The sequence below is a fragment of the Engystomops pustulosus genome, chromosome 8 (assembly GCF_040894005.1).
Source record: "Engystomops pustulosus chromosome 8, aEngPut4.maternal, whole genome shotgun sequence".
Classification (NCBI taxonomy): Eukaryota; Metazoa; Chordata; class Amphibia; order Anura; family Leptodactylidae; genus Engystomops; species Engystomops pustulosus.
The window spans coordinates 66,369,275-66,391,436 of NC_092418.1; the positions used below are offsets into that span (position 1 = coordinate 66,369,275).

The following is a 22,162-nucleotide window of genomic DNA, read 5'->3' on the forward strand; positions in this document are numbered from 1 at the left end:
TTAAATTATATATCTTGATCCTGACTCAGACACAATCTGCGTTGGACATGATCTTGTATGAATGGTATAGAATTTTGATCAGTCACTGCATCATATGTTGATGGTGTACAAAAAAATATTGTACAATTTATGATTAAATTTTTTATATTACCATAAATACCATACCTTTATTCTTATTTTCTTTTTCTCTTCAGTGTACAATTGCAGGCAGATTCAGCAAATTAATGAAAAACTATTAAAAACTGATAAAATAAATTTTACAATAGTTCCTTTGGTTCCTTTTCCAGGGTCCTTGGTCAGTCATAACTCAACCAGTCATCCCCTCCTTTTATGGCTTGTGTTATTATAAATGTTATCGGTATCTTATGTTCATCTACTGTTTGTAAGTTACACCTATTTGATGTGAATATTTGGCCACAATGAATGAAAACCAAACACTGGTCAGATATTTCATTATCAAGGGGATATCCGATGACCCCCAACTTAAACTTCTGATCTTTATTCTGGTTCTCCTGATTTATCTCTTAATCTTATCTGGTAACTTGACTATTCTCGTTGCATGTCAGGACCCTCAGCTCCACACTCCCATGTATTTCTTCCTCTGCAACTTGTCAATATTGGACATAAGTTGTTCCACTGTTGTGTTACATAACATCTTGATTCATTTTATTACAGCTGACAGAACTGTGTCCTTCTCTTATTGCATGGGGCAGATGCATATGTTTGGCTCTTTAGCTAGTACTAACCTATTAATACTAGTGGCCATGGGATATGATCGCTATGTGGCCATCTGTAAACCCCTTCAATATCACATGGTTATGAGTACAGGTATATGTGCCACATTGGCCTCTGCCTGTTGGATTTTTGGATCTTTGCAAGTCACTCCTTTCACTGTTATCATTTGCAACTTCACTTGCTATTCCTCCATTGAAGTCAACCACTTCTTCTGTGACATTGTCCCAATCATGAAAATTTCCTGCAATGACACTTCTTTTCTGGAGTTTCTCCTCTTCATCGAGGGTCTTCTTACCCTGATCCTGATACCATTTATCCTGACATTTGTATCTTATATGTTTATTGTATATGAAATACTAAAGATACGTTCCAGCTCGGGAAGACTCAAGGCCTTCTACACATGTTCTTCACATCTCACGGTGGTCGCTTTACTATATACAACACTGTTCAGCCAATATCTTACCCCAAACGTTAGTAGCACCTTAGAGACTAAGAAAATTTTTGCTCTTTTCAACACAGCTGCTGTCCCTATACTCAATCCCCTGATTTACAGTCTTAAGAATAAGGATGTTAAGAGGGCCCTGAAATTGATCATGAGCTATGCTAAACCAATGTAAAGAGAAATGTTTATTAGGATATCCATCATGAAATCACTTTCATTTTTTAAAACAGAATCTAAATATAAAAGGAAGGCAAAAACATCAATATTTCATGGCCCTACAAAAACAGTAAGATAAATATATGTAACACAAACCTCTTTGCCAATGTTGTATCGCTCCCCCCAATTCTTTTTCTAATCATAACCTCTGAGGCGACTTGTATAATGGCCCCTCTCAAGTGCTGGTCCTAATGAAGATGCTTTACAGAAGGGAGAACGGTTTCTGGAAGAAATGAGGACCTGGTTTTTATAGTCCTGGAGGACTCCTAGAATGATAAGAGTAGCAGGTAAAGCATCTTCATTGTGCCAAGGAATTGGGAGGGACCATTATACAAGTAGCCTCGGAGATGATGGTTAGAAACAGAATTGGGGGGACTGGTACAACACTGGCCAACAGGGTTATGTTCCAAATATTTTTCCTTGAGGAACTCTCATCAAGTACACAAACTGAATAGCACACCTCATTTCAATGCTGCTTAACCAAGATGGTCAAGATGGTCTTTGATTTTAAAAATATGTATACCTGTTCAAATGATATGGCCACCAGTGGTAGCAAGAGATATATTACTTTGAATTAGAGGTTACCGATGCCTTGATGGACAACAGGTAATCTTCCAAGGGACTTAACTTGAAAAACTTAAAAACACCAAATTCGAGACATTTTTTGCACTAGTGACTCAATTTCATTGAGTTCTTCTGTTGTCATATAGAACTAACTGGACTGGCGACAAGAGAACTTTTGAAGGGGTGGGAAGTCAGAACAACCTCTTCATCTATAGGCAAGTAGATTAAAACCCAACTTTAATAGTTTCAAACGTTTCCAATGAAACACATCTCTTACGAGAGGCTTGTTTACACTGACCTACTCTTCCTCTCAAAACTATCCCCCAGGACCTGATAACATTCCCATCCATGTTCGGGCTGAGATAACTAGATAAGCTTTGGGAGTAATTTTTTTTTTACTCGTGCAAGCTTTTTATGTTGCTATTGGGCCTGCAACAAATGTATTCAAATTTAGCACAACACTTTAAAATCTGGCACTCAATATAAAAGAACCCAAGGAAATATGAAACACCTTTTATGGCTTCCTCTGCCTAGTGTGACTTTAAAAGGAACCTGTCACCAGGAGACCCATTTTTAGCACTCCCCCAGTCCCCACAGAGCATAGTACATACGCTGCCAAAGTGTTTTTGTATTAAAAATTGGTTTTACAGAAAAAAAGATATGTTATATTGTACCTTTCATTAGCATGTGCTGTGTGATTAGGCAGTTGCCAAATGGGAGGGGCTGGAAAGGAGCAGTTCCCCCCCACCCTTGGGGAACAGCTACTCTATGTGACCTTTTCAAATATATGACAACACCCATCACTTGGCTTAGCGACGCCCCCTGCTCCTCTACAGCCAATCCCGAGTGTGGGGAGTTATTCATATATTTGAAAAGGTCACATGTTTCCCAAGGGTGGGGGGAACTGCTCCTTTCCAGCCCCTCCCATTGGGCAACTACCTAGTCACACAGCAGATGCTAATGAAAGGTACCGTATAACATATCTTTTTTTCTGTAAAACCAATTTTTTATACAAAATCACTTTGGCAGTGTATGTACTATGCTCTGTGGGTACTGGGGGAGTGCTAAAAATGGGTCTCCTGGTGACAGGTTCCCTTTAAGACATTGTCAAAGAAACTGACCAAAATGGTTTTGAGTTTGTTACTGCACAAAAAGTTGTATGAAAGCATGTTGAGAAATTGTTGGTTTGTTTCAAGAGGGTATTTGTGACACAGTGTGTGGGGAATTAATTAAGACTGGCATTTTGAGTCTTAATGTCCCTCCCAGCGGTCCAGCACTTGTATGTACTAAAAGGTTCTGGTTTTTTATTAAATACAGGCACAATCCCTGCCAGTTTGGACATAATGGGGCAGATTTACTTACCCGGCCCATTCGCGATCCAGCGGCGCGTTCTCTGCGGTGGATTCGGGTCCGGCCGGGATTCACTAAGGCAGTTCCTCTGACGTCCACCAGGTGGCGCTGCTGCGCTGAAGAGCATCGGAACGCACTCAAGTACACTGAGCCGGGCTGAGTGAAGGTAAGTGCAAGCTCCGCGACACTTTTTGTTTTTTAAATGCAGCGTTTTTTCCAAATCCGTCGGCCACGTCCCCCCGATTTCCGTCGCGTGCATGCCAGTGCCGATGCGCCAAAATCCGATCGCGTGCGCCAAAATCCCGGGGCAATACAGGGAAAATCGGCGCAAATCGGAAATATTCGGGTTACACGTCAGGAAAACGCGAATCGGGCCCTTAGTGAATGACCCCCAATGTATAAACCGTGTCTGAAGATAAGAAGAATTTTGCCACTGTCTTCTCCACATGTCTACGAGCATTCATGACCCATTCCCTTCCATGCTCCCTGCCCCAAAACACCGCAAGTGGCTGTGGGTCAGGGAAACAAAAAAACTAGTAGTAGGAGAGATTTATGTGCCTTCTCCACCAGAAAACAGATGGATAATAAATGTCCGCCAGTGTGTCTAAGCATACCACAAGAGAGCTGTCCACTAAAGACTGGCACAGATACTTTCCAAAGAGTCATACAACACCCCAAAAAGTAGCACATGTTCATAAATTCTAAAACCTTGACAAGAAATACTTTACAATTATAATAATTCAGATATTTTGCATAAATTCCACCCTTTGTATTCACAAGCTAGGCGGACCATTTCACAAGCACATTAAACTCCTTTATTTCATCTATTTTCATATAATTGTTGTCATCAGTTTTTTATCCTCTGATCTGAAGCATCTCTGCATCAGTTTTGACATCAATTGTACTGACTTGAGGGTAAATAAACCTAACGTGACATGCATGCAATGCAAACTGACCCTTAGACCTCATGTCCACAAATACATTTTTTTGGATGGGTACTAGCTGTAACACGTGTTCCCATTACTTTCTCTTGGCTCATGCCAATGACCAGTGCATGCACCATACTGCCGATAGGCTGCCCATGCCGCAAATAACAGAGCAGTTCCTTGTCCTGGCCGCCTTTGTGGTCACTGTTATTTTCTGTAAGCATGTGACAAATGGGTTACAAACAAGAGATCATGTTTCCTTGTTTATGGCCCATAAAGTGTCCATTTTCATTTGGCCTTACTCAAAGATTGTAGGCAGACACCTCCCCCTCCATTTATTTAATTGATGATTGATTTATTACATGCTATTGTGAATTGTATGCCTGTATATGTAACCTATAACTTGTAAAGTGCTGCAAAATATTTTGGAGCTGTATAAGAAAAGGTTAATATTGCTAACTCCAACAACATGTACCTATTACTGTAGGGGTCGTTGTTGTTGTTGTTGTATTGTACCCAATTATTATGTCTTTCATATTTTATGTTGTTTTTAAATGCTGCTGTAATGACAAGAATTTCCTCTTTGAGGATCAATAAAGTTTTATCTATCTATCTATCTATCTATCTATCTATCTATCTATCTATCTCCTATCTATCTATCTATCTATCTATCTGCTATCTCACTATATATTACAATGATGTCACTGCCTGGTCTTTTCATTATAAGGTGACAAAAGGACTTAAAGGTCACAAAAAATGTTGTACCATTACACAGGTCCATTAGAAGTGGTAGATATGTAATAGAGCCGTTTTATCAAAAATTATTGAGTGGTGAGACCTGGCCATTGGATTTCATATTCCCTGTTCACATTGAACCATCAGGAGACAAAATGGCTGTAACTGATCTTAAATTCCTGAGAATACTCTGAACCTGGTGTCATGAAAATCAGGCTTGCCAATAATATCTTACTGTGGTCAACACTACCAGGACTTTGGTATTTGAGTCCAGAGAATTAAGTTCAGTTGTACAAGGTAGTATTTCCTATGTTGTACCATTAAATTATAGGGCTGTACCTATGCAGAAGTCAGATTTTTTAAAAAACCACAAGATATTTAAACACAAATGTAAAGCTCTTTTGATCTAGCTTTGCTCTCAATATGAGAGTTACAGTATAAGGTCACCAGTTGTGTCCAGCTTTTCCAATAAACTGCTCAGCAGGCAGCTCTTTTCAAAAAAGGCTAAAGGGAAAAAAACTTAGGAAAGGGCCATCTGATGTGACTATTGATGGAAACTAATGAATCCCTCATGACTATAAAATACAGGGCCTCACTGCAATGTGGGGGCAGCTGGATTCCCAGGGACCAGAGTAGCTGGCTTGTGGTTGCGGCCTAGCACCAGAATTATGGCTTGTTCCACAGGAACAGGCCTTTCCATGCCTGTCAGAGCCAGATGGGAGATGCTAGAAGAGGGGGAGGTCACAATATAGAGAATGGATCCCCTTGTGGCACTCCCAGTGTGTGTTATGATTGGATCCCCATGCAGATGGTGAACGAAAGGCCAATGGTGTTAGAGACAGGACTAACCCGGGAACATACTTGGAGATGGAAATCTTGAAATAGATCAGTCAAAGTTTCTTTAACCCCTTAAGGACGCAGCCATTTTGTAGCTTAAGGCTCAGCCCGATTTTTTGGATTCTGACTTGCTTCGCTTTATATGGTTATAACTTTTGAACACTGTTACTTATCAAAACGATTCTGAGAGTGTTTTTTCCCCACATGTTGTACTTCATTTTAGTGGTAAATTTTGGCAGATAAGTTTTGCGTTTATTTACAAAAAAAAAGAAAATATGATAAATTTTTTGAAAAATTTGCCATTTTCGAAATTCAAAATCATTGCGTTTTCATGCAGATAGATTTACCACCTAAATAAGTTGCTGAATAACATTTCCCATTTGTTTACTTTACAATTTCATAATTTCTGAAATGTTTGGATAATTTATTTTGATGTCACGCGGCTTACAAAGAGAATATCGCTTTTCCGGATTTTCAGAATTGACTATTTTGGGGATAAATACAGTTTTGAATGAAATTTTACATATTTAGCATCAAAACCCCCTATATAACCAACCCATTTTCAAATCTGCACCCCTCAAGCTATCAGAAACAGCTTTTACGAAGATTGCTAACCCCTTGAGATCTTCATAGTAATTGAATCAAAATGGAGGTGAAATTTAGAATGGTCATATTGTTCCCTTATACGTTCATTTAGCCCTAAAATTTATACATTTCCAAAATATAAAAAGAGAAAACCCACCATACAATTTGTTCTGCAATTTCTCCTGAGTACAAAGACCCCCCACATGTGGCTGTGACTTGTTTTATCGGCACACAGCGAGGCGCAGAAGGGAAGGAGCGCCCTGCAGCTGCTAGGATTTTAGTTTCCTCATTGGCCCCTTTTGAAGGCTATAAAATTTTCGCTTTTTCGTTATTGGGGCCATGTGATGCCATTTTTTTGCGGGATGAGATGCTTTTTCCATTGTTACCATTTTGGGGTTGGTATCACCTATTGTTGAAAATTTAGGAACTTTTTTTGAGGGCAGCAGTAGAAAAGCATCAATTCTGTACTGGATTTTTGTACTTTTTTTTTTTTGGTGTTCACCGTATAGACTAATAATCATGTTATCTTTATTCTATGGGTTGATACAATTACGGGGATAGCAGACATGAATATATTTTCTTAAGTTTTACTAAATTTGTCAAACAAAACCCTAATGTGGGGAAAAATCTATCATTTATGTATTGTCGTCTTCCAAGTGGCATAACATTGTTACTTTTTTGGCTACGGAGCTGGTTGATGGCTTGTTTTTTGCGGGACATGTTGTACTTTGCACCAGTATCATGTACATATGGTTTTTTGATCACATTTTATAGCATTTTTTGTGGGATTGAAAAGGTAAAAATCATAATTTTTGGAAGGTTTATAACAGTTTTTTTTTTACGGCGTTTATCGTGGGGGTTCAATAATGATTTACTTTTATTCTACGGGTTGTTACGGGCGCGGTGGTACTATATATGTGGGGTTTGTGTTATGATTTAGACTTTATTTTGAGTTATATGTCTCTTTATATGTTTTGGGGGTTTGGGGCATTTTTAGTGATTTATGACTTTATTTTTTTATTGAATAACTTTTTTTTTTTACTTTTTCACTTTTATACCATGGGACATGAACAAGCAATCATCTGATTGCTTGTTCATGATAATATTCTGCAATACTGATGAATTGCAGAATATTATCAGTGTCGGCCTATACACTTGCATAGGCTGGCACTGTGCCAGTAAGATGATGTCACAGACGCCATCTTAACGGCAATTCTTGCAAGATCGGACCCCAGAGTTGCTATAGCAACGATCGGCGCCCCCCCCCCCCCGAAAACGGTTCGGGGGGGGGGGCGATCGTGGGGGAAAGACCCCCCAGATGCATGTTAGATGCCGCGGTCGTGCTGACTGCGGCATTTAACGGGTTAAGTACCCGCGATTGGAGACAACTCCGATCGCGGGTGTTACACTGGGGTGCCGGCTATCAGTCACAGCCAGCACCCCGTCTTTCCTGATGCTGGTTCGACTAAGATCTTGAGCCGAACCGGCATCAGCTCAGCGTCTGATATATCGGACGCTGAGCGCTAAGTCACTGAGCTCAGCGTCCGATATATCGGATATATCGGACGCTGAGCGTTAAGAGGTTAATGGCACACAGCACAAGGCAGCAGCAGGTAACAGGTTTTAAAATGGTCCATCCTGCAGCCACACACAATGCAGTGGATAAGTTGGCTGTGGATCAGAAATGTTAAAGTGCCTCAGCTCTAGAGTCCAGTTAAGGGTTGGCTAGTAGGAACCTGACTCGCTCTGCTGCTTGGACAGCAAGGTGGCAGTCTTCTTGGTATGAGCACACAAAGATGCAGACTAAGCAAAGCGTTATCACTCTGAGGGAGGCGACAAAAAACACAAGATCACTAACCAATCACAAGCCTGAGATTCTGCAAGAAAGATTACAAATGTTGCAACATAACAAAAACATCTTCTTTTTAACCCTTTAGCAATAGGCATATTGTACTGCAGGTGTCAATACCCAATTGGATAGGTGGCAGCAAAGGATAACTATTGGATATATGTCAAACCAGGGGAATTCCAGTTTTAACCCCTTCGCGCTCCGCGGCGGATATATCCGCCACGGAGCGCAGTGACTTAGCGCTCAGTGGCGGATATATCCGCCACGGCTCCTATGCCGGCTCGGCTCTGGATCAGAGCCGAACCGGCATCGGGAAACACGGGGTGCCGGCTGTAACTAATAGCCGGCACCCCAGTGTAACACCCGCGATCGGAGTTGTCTCCGATCGCGGGTGCTTAACCCGTTAGATGCCGCGGTCAGCGCGACCGTGGCATCTAACAAGTATCTGGGGGGTCTTTCCCCCACGATCGGCCCCCCCGAACCGTTTTCGGGGGGCGCCGATCGTTGCTATAGTAACTCTGGGGTCCGATCTGGACCCCAGAGTTACTAGCAAGAATTGCCAGTAAGATGGCGTCTGTGACGTCATCTTACTGGCAAAGTGCCAGCCTATGCAAGTGCATAGGCTGACACTGATAATACTCTGCAATACATGAGTATTGCAGAATATTATCATGAAGAAGCAATCAGAAGATTGCTTCTTCATGTCCCATGGTATAAAAGTGAAAAAGTAAAAAAAAAAGTTATTCAATAAAAAAATAAAGTCATAAATCACTAAAAATGCCCCAAACCCCCAAAACATATAAAGAGACATATAACTCAAAAAAAAAGTCTAAATCATAACACAAACCCCACATATATAGTATCACCGCGTCCGTAACAACCCGTAGAATAAAAGTAAATCATTATTGAACCCCCACGATAAACGCCGTAAAAAAAAACTGTTATAAACCCTCCAAAAATTATGATTTTTACCTTTTCAATCCCACAAAAAATGATATAAAATGCGACCAAAAAACCATATGTACTCAGACATGATACTGGTGCAAAGTACAACATGTCCCGCAAAAAACAAGCCATCAACCAGCTCCGTAGCCAAAAACGTAACAAAGTTATGCCACTTGGAAGATGGCAATACAAAAATTATAGATTTTTCCCCACATTAGGGTTTTGTTTGACAAATTTAGTAAAACGTAAGAAAATATATTCATGTCTGGTATCCCCGTAATCGTATCAACCCATAGAATAAAGATAACATGACTATTAGTCTATACGGTGAACACCAAAAAAAAAAAAGTCAAAAATCCAGTACAGAATTGATGCTTTTCTACTCCTGCCCTCAAAAAAAGTTCCTAAATTTTCAACAATAGGTGATACCAACCCCAAAATGGTAACAATGGAAAAAGCATCTCATCCCGCAAAAAAAATGCCGTCACATGGCCCCAATAACGAAAAAGCGAAAATTTTATAGCCTTCAAAAGGGGCCAATGAGGAAACTAAATTCCTGGCAGCTGCAGCGCCCTCCTTCCCTTCTGCGCCTCGCTGTGCCCCCATAAAACAAGTAACGGCCACATGTGGGGGGTCTTTGTACTCAGGAGAAATTGCAGAACAAATTGTATGGTGGGTTTTCTCTTTTTATATTTTGGAAATGTGTAAATTTTGGTGCTAAATGAACGTATAAGGGAACAATATGACCATTCTAAATTTCACCTCCATTTTGATTCAATTACTATGAAGATCTCAAGGGGTTAACAATCTTCGTAAAAGCTGTTTCTGATAGCTTGAGGGGTGCAGATTTGAAAATGGGTAGATTATATAGGGGGTTTTGATGCTAAATATGTAAAATTTCATTCAAAACTGTATTTATCCCCAAAATAGTCAATTCTGAAAATCCGGAAAAGCGATATTCTATTTGTAAGCCGCGTGACGTCAAAATAAATTATCCAGATATTTCAGAAATTATGAAAATGTAAAGTAGACAAATGGGAAATGTTATTCTGCAAGTTATTTAGCTGGTAAATCTATCTGCCTGAAAACGCGGTGATTTAGAATTTCGAAAATGGCAAATTTTTCAAAAAATTTATCATATTTTCTTTTTTTTGTAAATAAACGCAAAACTTATCTGCCAAAATTTACCACTAAAATGAAGTACAACATGTGGGGAAAAAACAATCTCAGAATCGTTTTGATAAGTAACAGTGTTCAAAAGTTATAACCATATAAAGCGAAGCAAGTCAGAATCCAAAAAATCGGGCTGAGCCTTAAGCTGTAAAATGGCTGCGTCCTTAAGGGGTTAAAGGGAAAGGAAGTTTAAAGGTAGCATCGGAGACCAATCCTGACTCTCTCCAGCGGAACAGAGAACCAACTGGAGCTAAATTTAGTGATGACCTTTCCCGCGGGACATTATACATGCTGTGACTACTATGGTGGAGAGGATGGTCCACCTGTAATTTCTGAGTAAAGTGGAGAAATATATAACTGCAGAGGAAAGGTGAAGGGGTAAAATTTGTAGGGCTCTTTCAAGTGTGTTTCTTCAAACTGAGCTGTAGGTTTCTACGAATTTAACACCTATTGGGAGGGATAATTGGAAATATTTTAAATTTTCTCAGCCTTAGAAAGGATGCTTTTAAATAAAGTATATCTTTGACTGCCAAAACATGTACAAGTCAGGGGGGTTTGGAGTCTCCAATTTGGTAAGACCAGTTTCCGTTTCAGAGATGGTTTGACATCTTTATTTTTTTGCTTATCATTAGTAAAGAAAATTATCAAGTTTAATGACACTTAAAATTGTTATTCTTACACATTGTAATTTTTTACATATTAAAGTCTTTAAGTCTTGTAATTTTTTTACACATTTTTATTGGGTCAGTTTTGAATATATTTGTCTAATAATCGTTTTTTTCAATTAGAAAAGTGACGAAGAATAGAGAGGAACATATAGCAGGTTTAGTTTTTAGCTAGTCAGTTTCAGTACTTGATATCTCATTGGAATCAACAAACTCTCACACATCTTTTGTGTGGTTATCTTAGTCTACAGGTTTAATGTTGGGGGATACCAAAAAAGGGACTGCCTACTTATCTATTCGTAGGTCATTTTGTTCACTTCATGTTGGGCCTTAGCACGTGAGTGTGGGAATCTCTGTTCTGACAATGTCTGTTACCAGAAGCCAGGGACCCCAGGTTAAGTAGTAGGCTGGAAGAATTTTCCTTCTGAGGGCCAATGTTTTCTAATAAACACAGTGTAGTTCTAGAATTTCTCTCAGTGCTGGTAGTGAGGGGAAGGGGACTTCCATTATCTAGCAATCAATAGTTTGGCTGCCTGAAGGGTATGGCCAAAAAAAATTCTGTTTTTGTAGGGAAAATTCAGTGATTCCTAGTAGCAGAATGATAGCATTTCAAAAGTTGTGCCACACAAGGGTTCCAGTATGGGGCAACCAGAAGATGTTTAGAGACATATGACCAGAGTCAGCAATATAAATCAATTTTTCTTTATATCCAAATGTGAAAAGACATAAAACACCAGTACATCACCATATCTTCGGCAAACAGTGTCAATTGTCCATAAAATTGTAGCACGCTAGGAGATCATGGCTTTTCACTGAGCAACCGACGCCCGTATGGTCTAGTGTGACGTTTCGGAGGTGAGTCACACGCTACAGAGCTTTTTTGTTTTTTGGTTGATGGCAACCAGAAGATGTGAAAGATCGACCCACTATGACCACAGATTCTCCAACACATCTGACATCCCTGGAAATATCCTTAATAGTTGGTATAGTACCATCTGGTTAGAATTTGTTGTTGGACCTTGGTCAGATTTGTGGACTGTGAGACTTTGTTAGCCTATTTGAAGGCCTTGTCCCACTGGGTGTCAGAGAATTCCTTGCCAAGATCTTTTTCCCATTTGAGGATATGTGCTAACTTAGAAGTCTCCCTCCAGCCAGGTCTCCATACATTTGCCTAGTGAAATCAAAACCCTGGTATTTTTCATCAAGTAGGTAGGAGCTCAATCCTTTTGGCAGTGTGGATACGTGGAGGTTATGCTTGTGCATATTCTCTCATTGGTGCTGTGTAGAAGACTTGGGATATTAAATTCCTGCATAGTAACATTTGCTGCTTTAACCCTTCCTTCCATTGTTATGTCTGCTATTGTGGAGATTCCTCTGTCTATCCACATTTTTTATTTATTGTTTTCAAACGGTTATACATAGGGAAGTAGCGTTACTTGCATAGTTACAACGTTAGCATAGGACAGCATTGTAAAATGAGGCGTTTTACAGTTTCAGAGTGGTCATACACTTTTAGTCTTTATCAGGGTGTGGCGAGGGGAGGTCAGGTAGGAGGAGGGGCCATTAGGATATCTCGTTTTATTTTGTTTACAGAACAAATTTAAGTTTCTAGAATGAGCATGTGAGAGGGGTTGGATGGAAGAAGATGGGAGATTGGGGAATAGGACTGGGATTACACTCACCGGCCACTTTATTAGGTACACCTGTCCAACTGCTCGTTAACACTTAATTTCTAATCAGCCAATCACATGGCGGCAACTCAGTGCATTTAGGCATGTAGACATGGTCAAGACAATCTCCTGCAGTTCAAACCGAGCATCAGTATGGGGAAGAAAGGTGATTTGAGTGCCTTTGAACGTGGCATGGTTGTTGGTGCCAGAAGGGCTGGTCTGAGTATTTCAGAAACTGCTGATCTACTGGGATTTTCACGCACAACCATCTCTAGGGTTTACAGAGAATGGTCCGAAAAAGAAAAAACATCCAGTGAGCGGCAGTTCTGTGGGCGGAAATGCCTTGTTGATGCCAGAGGTCAGAGGAGAATGGGCAGACTGGTTCGAGCTGATAGAAAGGCAACAGTGACTCAAATTGCCACCCGTTACAACCAAGGTAGCCAGAAGAGCATCTCTGAATGCACAGTACGTCGAATTCTGAGGCAGATGGGCTACAGCAGCAGAAGACCACATCGGTGCCACTCCTTTCAGCTAAGAACAGGAAACTGAGGCTACAATTTGCACAAGCTCATCGAAATTGGACAGTAGAAGATTGGAAAAACGTTGCCTGGTCTGATGAGTCTCGATTTCTGCTGCAACATTCGGATGGTAGGGTCAGAATTTGGCGTCAACAACATGAAAGCATGGATCCATCCTGCCTTGTATCAACGGTTCAGGCTGGTGGTGGTGTCATGGTGTGGGGAATATTTTCTTGCCACTCTTTGGGCCCCTTGGTACCAATTGAGCATTGTTGCAATGCCACAGCCTACCTGAGTATTGTTGCTAACCATGTCCATCCCTTTATGACCACAATGTACCCATCATCTGATGGCTACTTTCAGCAGGATAATGCGCCATGTCATAAAGCTGGAATCATCTCAGACTGGTTTCTTGAACATGACAATGAGTTCACTGTACTCAAATGGCCTCCACAGTCACCAGATCTCAATCCAATAGAGCATCTTCGGGATGTGGTGGAACGGGAGATTCGCATCATGGATGTGCAGCTGACAAATCTGTGGCAACTGTGTGATGCCATCATGTCAATATGGATCAAAATCTCTGAGGAATGCTTCCAGCACCTTGTTGAATCTATGCCACGAAGAATTGAGGCAGTTCTGAAGGCAAAAGGGGGTCGACATACTGTGCGTTCAGAGATGCTCTTCTGCCTACCTTGGTTGTAACGGGTGGCAATTTGAGTCACTGTTGCCTTTCTATCAGCTCAAACCAGTCTGCCCAGTCTGGAGGGGCGGAGCTTGGCCGCGAGCGGAGATAGATCCCGTGCTCCTCGCTCACCTCGCTTCGGGACACCAAAATATCACCTAATATCCTACGAAAATGGGCAGACTCGGCAAGGATAAGACCAGGGACACACCAAGCGCTCCCAGAGGAAGCAAAACCCAGGGTGACTTAGAAAAATACCTCAGAAAGAAGCTCGCGGTCTCTCCGGCACGAGGTTCCAAGATGGCCCCCGGAGTAGCAGCAGAGCAAGGCCTAGAGGAGGACTCTGAAGCTGACAGCATCTGCAATGGCTCCGAAACCAGAGGTGAGGACACAGACTCTCCAGCCTCCAGGGGCTTTATTAAGAAGGTCCTATTTCAAGCTCTAAGCCCTATTGCCAGAGAATTAGCAGAGATTAAAATAGACATAAAACATATGGGCAACAGAGTCGAGCAGGTGGAAACTACCCAGACAGAGATACTGCAGCACAGTGTTAAAATGCAGGAGGCCTTAGCGATCCACTACAACCTAATAAATGAGGCACTTCTCCGAGCAGAAGATTTAGAAAATCGCAGCCGCCGACATAACGTGCGCATCAGGGGGCTTCCCGAATCATATGCCCATGAAGCTCTGCCTAAGCTAGCCATAGAGATATTCTCCACACTTCTGGGCCAAGAAAAAGCCGAATCCATTAAAATTGAAAGGATTCATAGGTCCTTAAAAGCGAAACCTGGAAGAAATGATCCGCTTAGAGATATAGGGGGTCATTTACTAAGGGCCCGATTCGCGTTTTTCCGACGTGTTACCCGAATATTTCCGATTTGCGCCGATTGTACCTGAATTGGCCCGGGTTTTTGGCACACGCGATCAGAATTTGGCGCATCGGCGCCGGTATGCATGCGGCGGAAATCGGGGGGCGTGGCCGAACGAAAACCCGACGTATTCGGAAAAACCGCCGCATTTAAAAAAAAAATTGTGTTGCGAAAATTTCACTCACCTTCATCCTGGATAGGCCGGTGTATTTCGAGGCATTCCAGCGGACTTCAGCGCAGCAGCGCCACCTGGTGGACGGCGGAGGAACTGCTTTGATGAATCCCGGCCGGACCCGAATCCAGCGCAGAGAACGCGCAGTCCAAAAAAGTTTTCAAACCAGAGGAGCAGGTAGGTGGCCCTCCAGAAAAATGAAATAGATTGAGTGCCTGTATGTGGCAGTCCAAAAAAGTTTTCAAACCAGAGGAGCAGGTAGGTGGCCCTCCAGAAAAATTGAATAGATTGAGTGCCTGTATGTGGCAGTCCCAAAAATTGTTTAAAACAGAGGACCGGGTAGGTGGCCCTCCAGAAAAATTAAATGCATAAAGTACTATAGCTAGAGCCAGTGGGCCCTGTCAAAAAATAGCCAGTTTCCTCTGCTTTAGTGTACAAAGAGGAGGAGAAGGAGGAAAATGAGGAGGAGGAGGAGTGGATAAATTATTCAGGTTGAGCTTCCTTCACCTGGTGGAGATTGGAAATTATGAGAAATCCAGGCTTTATTCATCTTAATAAGCGTCAGCCTGTCAGCGCTGTCAGTCGACAGGCGTGTACGCTTATCGGTGATGATGCCACCAGCTGCACTGAAAACCCGCTCGGACAACACGCTAGCGGCAGGGCAGGCAAGAACCTCCAAGGCGTACAGCGCCAGTTCGTGCCACATGTCCAGCTTTGAAACCCAGTAGTTGTAGGGAGCTGTGTGATCATTGAGGACGATGGTATGGTCAGCTACGTACTCCCTCACCATCTTTCTGTAAAGTTCAGCCCTACTCTGCCGAGACTGGGGACAGGTGACAGTGTCTTGCTGGGGTGACATAAAGCTGGCAAAAGCCTTGTAAAGCGTACCCTTGCCAGTGCTGGACAAGCTGCCTGCTCGCCTACTCTCCCTCGCTACTTGTCCCGCAGAACTACGCACTCTGCCGCTAGCGCTGTCAGAAGGGAAATAGTGTTTCAGCTTGTGCACCAGGGCCTGCTGGTATTCATGCATTCTCACACTCCTTTCCTCTCCAGGGATGAGAGTGGAAAGATTTTGCTTGTACCGTTGGTCCAGGAGAGTGAATACCCAGTAATCGGTGCTGGAATAAATTCTTTGAACGCGAGGGTCACGGGATAGGCAGCCTAGCATGAAATCTGCCATATGCGCCAGAGTACCAACGCGTAAGAATTCACTCCCCTCACTGGCCTGACTGTCCATTTCCTCCTCCTCCAACTCCTCCAACTCCTCTTCTTCTGCCCATACACGCTGAACAGTGAAGGACTCAACAATGGTCCCCTCTTGTGTCTCGCCAACATTCTCCTCCTCTTCCTCCTCCACCTCCACCTCCTCCGATATGCGCTGAGAAACAGACCTAAGGGTGCTTTGGCTATCAACAAGGGAATCTTCTTCCCCCGTCTCTTGTGACGAGCGCAAAGCTTCCGACTTCATGCTGATCAGAGAGTTTTTCAACAGGCCAAGCAGCGGGATGGTGAGGCTGATGATGGCGGCATCGCCACTGACCATCTGTGTTGACTCCTCAGCACCTGACAGATATCAGACATCCACGTCCACTCCTCATTGTAGACTTGAGGAAGCTGACTGACCTGACTACCAGTTCTGGTGGAAGTTGACATCTGGCAGTATACAATCGCTCTGCGCTGCTGGTAAACTCTGGATAACATGGTTAATGTTGAATTCCACCTCGTGGGCACGTCGCACAACAGTCGGTGAGCGGGCAGTTGGAGGCGGCGCTGCGCTGCCCTGAGAGTGGCAGCATCTGTGCTGGACTTCCTGAAATGCGCACAGATGCGGCGCACCTTCGTGAGCAAATCAGACAGATTGGGGTATGTCTTGAGGAAACGCTGAACTATCAGATTTAACACATGGGCCAGGCATGGCACATGTGTCAGTCTGCCGAGTTGCAGAGCCGCCACCAGGTTACGGCCGTTGTCACACACAACCATGCCTGGCTTCAGGTTCAGCGGTGCCAGCCACAGATCAGTCTGCGCCGTGATACCCTGTAATAGCTCTTGGGCGTTGTGCCTTTTATCGCCTAGGCTCAGCAGTTTGAGCACCGCCTGCTGTCGCTTAGCGACGGCACTGCTGCTGTGCCTAGAGCTACCGACTGATGGCGCCATGCCCACGGATGGTAGTTCGGAGGAGGAGGTGGAGGAGGGGTGGGAGGAGGAGGAGGCATAGTAGGCCTGAAAGACCTGGACCGAGGTAGGCCCCGCAATCCTCGGCGTCGGCAGTATATGACCAGCCGCAGGGTCAGACTCGGTCCCAGCCTCCACCAAGTTAACCCAATGTGCCGTCAGCGATATATAGTGGCCCTGCCCGGCAGCACTCGTCCACGTGTCCGTGGTCAGGTGGACCTTGTCAGAAACGGCGTTGGTCAGGGCACGGATGAAGTTGTCTGACACGTGCTGGTGCAGGGCTGGGACGGCACATCGGGAAAAGTAGTGGCGGCTGGGGACCGAATACCGAGGGGCGGCCGCCGCCATGAGGTTGCGAAAGGCCTCGGTCTCTACTAGCCTATAGGGCAGCATCTCCAGGCTAAGCAATCTGGAGATGTGGACATTAAGGGCTTGGGCGTGCGGGTGGGTTGCACTATATTTCCGTTTCCGCTCCAGCGTCTGGGGTATGGAGAGCTTAACGCTGGTGGATGCTGTGGAGGATCGTGGAGGCGACGATGGGGTTTTTGTGCCAGGGTCCTGGGCAGGGGGCTGACTATCAGCTGACACAGGGGAAGGAGCAGTGGTGTGCACGGCCGGAGGTGAACGGGCTTGGTGCCACTGAGTGGGGTGTTTAGCATTCATATGCCTGTGCATACTGGTGGTACTTAAGCTAGTAGTGGTGGAACCCCTGCTGATCCTGGTTTGGCAAAGGTTGCACACCACAGTCCGTCGGTCATCCAGTGTTTCCTTAAAGAACCTCCAGACTTCTGAAAATCTAGCCCTCGCCGCGGGAGCTTCACTACGTGACACATTTGGCGCTGATGCACCTGCTCTGGCCCTGCCTCTCCGTCTGGCCCCACCACTGCCTCTTCCAACCTGTTCTGGTTGAGGACTCTCCTCCGTCTCAGAAGCACTGTGTTCACCCGGCCTCTCAACCCAGCTTGGGTCTGTCACCTCATCATCCTCCGATCCCTCAGTCTGCTCCCCCCTCGGACTTCCTGCCCTGACAACAACTTCACCACTGTCTGACAACCGGGTCTCCTCATCGTCGGACACCTCTTTACACACTTCTTCCACTACGTCAAGAAGGTCATCATCACCCACAGACTGAGACTGGTGGAAAACCTGGGCATCGGAAAATTGCTCAGCAGCAACCGGACAAGTGGTTTGTGACTGTGGGAAGGCTCCAGAAAAAAGTTCCTCAGAGTATGCCGGTTCAAATGCCAAATTTTCATGGGAGGGGGCAGACTGGGGGGGAGGAGGCTGAGGTGCAGGAGCTGGAGGAGTGCCGATTTCGGTGACATGGGTGGACTGCGTGGAAGACTGACTGGTGGACAAATTGCTCGAAGCATTGTCGGCAATCCACGACATCACCTGTTCGCACTGGCCTCAACAGTGCTCTACCACGAGTCCCAGTAACTTCAGACATGAACCTAGGGAGTGTAGCTCTGCGGCGTTCCCCTGCTCCCTCATCAGCAGGTGGTGTCTCACCCCACCCAGGACCACGGCCTTTGACCCCTGCAGTAGTTGGACGCCCACGTCCCCGCCCTCGTCCTCGTCCTCTACCCCTAGCCCTCGGGTTAAACATTTTGAAAATGAAAGTTATAACTTTAATTTTTTTTTTAACTTTTTTTTGTGTTTTTTTGTGTTTTTTAGGGTTTTTTTGTGTTTTTTAGTTTTTAAAAGCAAACAATGCTATCCTATTGCTATGGCTATTTTCTAGCCAAGTATGAAAGCACACTGCTATGCCAGATGAGATGACGCTGAGTTATGAAAAAATAAACGTAAAATAAAAAGGAAATGGCAGACTGTGCCTAATTGAAATCCAACCCCTAATAAATTTTCCCACTTCGGTCTTTGCAATGGATATGTGCGTCACTAAGCGCTAAACACAGCGGTCGCAAGTCTCACTCCAAATTCCTCACAATTGGCTAGTATATGCACTGGAGCAAGGACAGCCACCAGCAGATCAACCAGAAATAAAATATATATAACGCTATTGTAGGCGTAAGTAAGCCGTTTGGATTCTCCTTTGGCTATTTTCTAGCCAAGTATGAAAGCACACTGATGAGATGACGCTGAGTTATGAAAAAATAAACGTAAAATAAAAAGGAAATGGCAGACTGTGCCTAATTGAAATCCAACCCCTAATAAATTTTCCCACTTCGGTCTTTGCGATGGATATGTGCGTCACTAAGCACTAAACACAGTGGTCGCAAGTCTCACTCCAAATTCCTCACAATTGGCTAGTATATGCACTGCAGCAAGGACAGCCACCAGCAGATCAACCAGAAATAAAATATATATAACGCTATTGTAGGCGTAAGTAAGCCGTTTGGATTCTCCTTTGGCTATTTTCTAGCCAAGTATGAAAGCACACTGATGAGATGACGCTGAGTTATGAAAAAATAAACGTAAAATAAAAAGAAACTGCCAGACTGTGCCTAATTGAAATCCAACCCCTAATAAATTTTCCCACTTCGGTCTTTGCGATGGATATGTGCGTCACTAAGCGCTAAACACAGCGGTCGCAAGTCTCACTCCAAATTCCTCACAATTGGCTAGTATATGCACTGCAGCAAGGACAGCCACCAGCAGATCAACCAGAAATAAAATATATATAACGCTATTGTAGGCGTAAGTAAGCCATTTGGATTCTCCTTTGGCTATTTTCTAGCCAAGTATGAAAGCACTCTGATGAGATGACGCTGAGTTATGAAAAAACAAACGTAAAATAAAATGAAACTGCCAGACTGTGCCTAATTGAAATCCAACCCCTAATAAATTTTCCCACTTCGGTCTTTGCGATGGATATATGCGTCACTAAGCGCTAAACACAGCGGTCGCAAGTCTCACTCCAAATTCCTCACAATTGGCTAGTATATGCACTGCAGCAAGGACAGCCACCAGCAGATCAACCAGAAATAAAATATATATAACGCTATTGTAGGCGTAAGTAAGCCGTTTGGATTCTCCTTTGGCTATTTTCTAGCCAAGTATGAAAGCACACTGATGAGATGACGCTGAGTTATGAAAAAATAAACGTAAAATAAAAAGAAACTGCCAGACTTTGCCTAATTGAAATCCAACCCCTAATAAATTTTCCCACTTCGGTCTTTGCGATCGATATGTGCGTCACTAAGCGCTAAAAACAGCGGTCGCAAGTCTCACTCCAAATTCCTCACAATTGGCTAGTATATGCACTGCAGCAAGGACAGCCACCAGCAGATCAACCAGAAATAAAATATATATAACGCTATTGTAGGCGTAAGTAAGCCGTTTGGATTCTCCTTTGGCTATTTTCTAGCCAAGTATGAAAGCACTCTGATGAGATGATGCTGAGTTATGAAAAAACAAACGTAAAATAAAAAGAAACTGCCAGACTGTGCCTAATTGAAATCCAACCCCTAATAAATTTTCCCACTTCGGTCTTTTTGATGGATATGTGCGTCACTAAGCGCTAAACACAGCGGTCGCAAGTCTCACTCCAAATTCCTCACAATTGGCTAGTATATGCACTGCAGCAAGGACAGCCACCAGCAGATCAACCAGAAATAATATATATATAACGCTATTGTAGGCGTAAGTAAGCCGTTTGGATTCTCCTTTGGCTATTTTCTAGCCAAGTATGAAAGCACACTGATGAGATGACGCTGAGTTATGAAAAAATAAACGTAAAATAAAAAGAAACTGCCAGACTTTGCCTAATTGAAATCCAACCCCTAATAAATTTTCCCACTTCGGTCTTTGCGATGGATATGTGCGTCACTAAGCGCTAAACACAGCGGTCGCAAGTCTCACTCCAAATTCCTCACAATTGGCTAGTATATGCACTGCAGCAAGGACAGCCACCAGCAGATCAACCAGAAATAAAATATATATAACGCTATTGTAGGCGTAAGTAAGCCGTTTGGATTCTCCTTTGGCTATTTTCTAGCCAAGTATGAAAGCACTCTGATGAGATGATGCTGAGTTATGAAAAAACAAACGTAAAATAAAAAGAAACTGCCAGACTGTGCCTAATTGAAATCCAACCCCTAATAAATTTTCCCACTTCGGTCTTTTTGATGGATATGTGCGTCACTAAGCGCTAAACACAGCGGTCGCAAGTCTCACTCCAAATTCCTCACAATTGGCTAGTATATGCACTGCAGCAAGGACAGCCACCAGCAGATCAACCAGAAATAATATATATATAACGCTATTGTAGGCGTAAGTAAGCCGTTTGGATTCTCCTTTGGCTATTTTCTAGCCAAGTATGAAAGCACACTGATGAGATGACGCTGAGTTATGAAAAAATAAACGTAAAATAAAAAGAAACTGCCAGACTTTGCCTAATTGAAATCCAACCCCTAATAAATTTTCCCACTTCGGTCTTTGCGATGGATATGTGCGTCACTAAGCGCTAAACACAGCGGTCGCAAGTCTCACTCCAAATTCTTCACAATTGGCTAGTATATGCACTGCAGCAAGGACAGCCACCAGCAGATCAACCAGAAATAAAATATATATAACGCTATTGTAGGCGTAAGTAAGCAGTTTGGATTCTCCTTTGGCTATTTTCTAGCCAAGTATGAAAGCACACTGATGAGATGACGCTGAGTTATGAAAAAATAAACGTAAAATAAAAAGAAACTGCCAGACTGTGCCTAATTGAAATCCAACCCCTAATAAATTTTCCCACTTCGGTCTTTGCGATGGATATGTGCGTCACTAAGCGCTAAACACAGCGGTCGCAAGTCTCACTCCAAATTCCTCACAATTGGCTAGTATATGCACTGCAGCAAGGACAGCCACCAGCAGATCAACCAGAAATAAAATATATATAACGCTATTGTAGGCGTAAGTAAGCCATTTGGATTCTCCTTTGGCTATTTTCTAGCCAAGTATGAAAGCACTCTGATGAGATGACGCTGAGTTATGAAAAAACAAACGTAAAATAAAATGAAACTGCCAGACTGTGCCTAATTGAAATCCAACCCCTAATAAATTTTCCCACTTCGGTCTTTGCGATGGATATGTGCGTCACT

At 43.3% G+C, this 22,162-nt stretch overlaps 1 protein-coding gene across 1 annotated transcript; it reads left to right on the top strand.

The window, feature by feature from the left end:
* Positions 1 to 419: 419 nt before the first annotated feature.
* Positions 420 to 1,352, top strand: LOC140076152 (olfactory receptor 5AR1-like). The gene has a single exon (XM_072122661.1). It carries the CDS (start codon positions 420 to 422, stop codon positions 1,350 to 1,352), a length of 933 nt encoding a protein of 310 aa, XP_071978762.1.
* Positions 1,353 to 22,162: the final 20,810 nt, after the last annotated feature.

Coding starts and splice junctions, on each gene's coding strand:
- LOC140076152 (XM_072122661.1), top strand. CDS start 420: ATGAATGAAAACCAAACACTGGTCAGATATTTCATTATCAAGGGGATA.